This window comes from Myotis davidii, unplaced genomic scaffold (assembly GCF_000327345.1).
Source record: "Myotis davidii unplaced genomic scaffold, ASM32734v1 scaffold345, whole genome shotgun sequence".
Classification (NCBI taxonomy): Eukaryota; Metazoa; Chordata; class Mammalia; order Chiroptera; family Vespertilionidae; genus Myotis; species Myotis davidii.
This window is the reverse complement of record NW_006296540.1, coordinates 150,881-154,640: the sequence shown is the minus strand read 5'-3', so window position 1 is coordinate 154,640 and position 3,760 is coordinate 150,881. Positions and strand designations below refer to the sequence as shown.

Here is a 3,760-nt window from a genome sequence, read left to right as displayed (position 1 = left end):
GTTTCAAGCTGCCTGGCTGCCGGCCACCATCTTGGCTGACAGTTAATTTGCATATCTCACTGATTAGCCAATGAAAAGGGTAGCGGTCATACGCCAATTACCATGTTTCTCTTTTATTCGTGTAGATAGATATAGTTTGCAGTTGTCCAAGCTAGACCAGTGGTTGCCTCTGACACCTCCTGCTCTTTTACTCTATATCTGCTATAAGACTAAGTCCTCTTCATTTTGACCTCTTATTACCCCTATCCCTAACTACTATGGCCTTTGTTCAAAACCACTCAGGCTTTCTCATCATTTCCACCCTACACTGGGTAGGTAGCCCTTTAGGCTTCCAACTTTATGTGGGTCTCCTCTTGAACTCCTTGGGTGAGGGCTCTAGGCTTTGTCCCTGTCCCTAGACCCACATTACTGTCCAAAGCGTAAGGTCATTGTGGTTTGGCAATAACTTCAGAAGGTGGTTTTGGGCTCACTTGTCTTCCAGAATTCCCACTTAAATTCCATTTCTGGCCTCTGCAGAATCTTTTATTTTCTTGCCAGATCAGCAGTGCCTTTAAGAAGATACTTTACTGTTTCCTTCAGCTCTTTGAGTTGTTTTCATTGGGAATATCATTCAGATTGGTGGTTTGTCAGAGTTGTACAACTTACCTTATCTAAAAGGACAGTCACTTTTCAGCTACTGCTGATCCATTTGGGATTGCTGGTTTGGTGTTGCCAATTCTCTTGATTTTTCAAAAGAACCTAGGAATACTATTGTTTTTAAATGGTGAGTGAAAGAAGTCAGGTAAAAATAAAATACCTAAATGTAACTCCATATTTATATAAAATTAAAGAGAAAAACAGGCAAAAATAATCTGGTCTCAAGGCAGCATAGTGGTTATTTTTAAGGGTGTATTGACTGGAAGGAGCATGAAGGAGTTTTTGAAATGTTTCAAATAATGATCTGGATGATGGTATATAGATAAATGTAAAATTCACTGTGCTGTACATGTAAGTTATGACTAAGAAAGTTTAAAGAAAAGCATAGGTCAGATAAAATTATAGTCTGCCAGTTTTCAACCTCTGTAGATTTCTTAAATTTTATTCCTTAAGTCAGAACACTATGCATTGGAAACACAGTTTTGTCCCCTTAGAGAATTGTTAGTCTTGTACTGAGTTTTGGAATTGTACTATCAGCCTATATGGAAGGATGTTTTGAGGAAACAACTTAAGAATTTTTAACTACAGGGATCTCTTTATGATGATAAGTGGGAGAAATTTTCCCAGATAGTACCAGGAATCCTTTGGGAGCACTGATTTGCTTTCAAGGTATAACTGCTAATGTTTTTCTCTGTAGCTACTAAGTACAGAGCCATAACTGGTATATAGCATATAGAACCTTACAACACACATTTTCAAAGTTAATCTTACAAATTAAGAGGTATGCATTCTGTCTTCATTTACAAACAGAATAAACATGTTACTGATACGTTTTCAGCTTCAAATTTGTGATGGATGCTTGTTGGAAAATAGTTTAATTTGGTGTCTTTATTAAATTTAAGTTAAAAATATTATTCCTGGTCATAAAATTGTGATTGGGTTTGAATAGCATTGTACATACTGTTAAATTATAAATAATGTGAGGAAAATAAAGTTGTGCTTTTGTTTTAACTAGTAGTTGTAGCAGTAACTAAGTATAAAGATAGAATAATTTACTGGGTGTATAATAGATGCTGAATAAATGTTTTTTCTTTTCTTTTAGTTCCCTTGGCAATGAAGACCCAGCAACTCCCTTCAAAAATTCTTTTTAAAAAATTATTAAATAAGATTCGAAACCAGAAATCTCTATGGACAATTAAATCCATGTCTGAGGATGAAAGTGAAATGACTACGACTATTAGTGAAACTAAGAGTAAAGCACCAACATTTGAATCAGAAACAACTGCTATTGAAGAGGGATCACTATCCTCTAGGCAGGAACAAGGTGTGTCTGTCCAATAGTCTCATTTTGTAGTCCACACACCCTTTCTAAGTTACTTAAAAATATGTTCATTCCTGCCCTGGCACAGTGGCTCAGTGGATTGGAGCAATGTCCCTTATACCAAAAGGTTGTGGGTTCAGTTCCCATTTGGGGCGCAATACAGGAGGCAACTGATCCATGTTTCTCTCTCACATTGATGCTTCTCTCTCCCTCTCTCCCTCTCTTTCTAAAATCAATAAAACATATGTTCAGGTGAGGATAATATGTATATATGCTCATTCCTGAAAAATCAGAGAATAGAAGTAAAAAAAAAATGTTTTAGAGCCCATATTGCTGCTACTTAACGGCAATAAATGTTAAAAAACAAAAAAAAAACTCTAGTGAATCTCCTTCCAGACCACTTTCAATGTAGTAATATTACAATTATATCCAATATAATCGATGAACCAAAATTAACCGGTTTTCTCTTGTTGAGACATTTAGGCTATTTCTAATTTTTCTTGGTATTTCTTGTGTTGCAGTGAGCATTCTTTTAGCAAAGTCTTTGCCTTATTTTAAATTATTTCCTTAGGAACAATCAAAGGAGATGAGCATGTTAACAGCTTTTGAGTGTATTGTATATTGTGCTTATTCTTAGAATTTTGTCTTCTGTCTTTTTTAAAATGTGATTGTATTTGTATGGAAATATTTTGCTACCAGGCTTCCAAGAGTAGTGATTCATCCATATTTGGATTTTATTCCAAGTACAACAGGAAGCCTTCTGGAAACCATTTCTTTACTTGACCTGTTGACACCGCCCTCTCTTGGTTTTCCTATCTCACTGGCTCCTCCTCCATGGTTTCCTTTGCTGCTTATCCTGATCTCTACAACCACTAGTCATTGCCCCGAGCTTGTTTCTCAAATCTTTTCTCTTTGTATCAACACTTCCTAGTCCATCTCTAATGTCATGACTTTGTATTACCATCTATGTACTGATGATTTCCAAGGGTGTCTTTTTAGGCTTGGTCTCTCCTTTGAACTACACTCATTTAAATATCTACTTGACATCTTCCCTTGTCAAACTTTTCCAAAACTGAACTCTTGATATCCCCTTCCACCCAGCACCTGCTTTTCTTACAGTCCTCTATATTTCAATAGGTGGTAGTAAAATTCTTTTGCTTGAGCCCAAAAGCTAGTTATTCTTGTTTCTCTTTTACATCCTACATTTGAATCATCAGCAAATCCTAGTGCTCCTACCCTCAAAATATATCCAAAGTCCAGCCATTACTCACCACCTACCATTTTTTAAGCCACATTCATTCTCTAGTGTAGCTTCCTGTAGTAAACCCTTAACAGGTCCTTTATTTTCCGTTTTCTACCTCCCTGCTATAGTCTCTTCCCAGACTCATCCTGTTAAAATCAGCTCATTCTTCTGGGGGAAGCCCTCCAACAACTGCCAGTTTCACTCAGTAAAAACCAAAGTGCTTACAGTAGCATCAAAGCTTTATGTGAGCTGCACACACACCCCTACCCTGTCATTTCTTTCATCCTCACTCTCTGACTTCTTTCTCTACACCTCCCCAACCATAGGCACTGGCTTCCTTGGTATTCTTAACACAGCAGACATGGTTCACATAGTATTTGTAGTTGGTCTTTCTGGCTGGAGTGTTCTTGGGTATTTTAATGATTCACTTTCACTTCAGATACTGGCTCAATAATGCTTTCTCAGTAAGGCCTCCTCTTACCACTCTATACAAAAAGCCCCTCGCCCCACCCACACTCTCTTTACTCCCTATCCCTTTAACCTGTTTTTTCTCTGTGTTT

At 37.2% G+C, this 3,760-nt stretch overlaps 1 protein-coding gene across 3 annotated transcripts in view; it reads left to right on the top strand.

Annotated features, from left to right (window-relative positions):
- CEP295 (centrosomal protein 295kDa) overlaps positions 1 to 3,760 on the top strand; it is a 69,242-nt gene that overhangs the window by 25,943 nt on the left and 39,539 nt on the right. For all 3 annotated transcript variants that reach the window (XM_015569262.1, XM_015569260.1, XM_015569261.1), the window contains exon 10: positions 1,739 to 1,960. In XM_015569262.1, the coding sequence (XP_015424748.1) occupies positions 1,739 to 1,960 (222 nt within the window). The remainder of the gene's footprint in view (positions 1 to 1,738; positions 1,961 to 3,760) is intronic.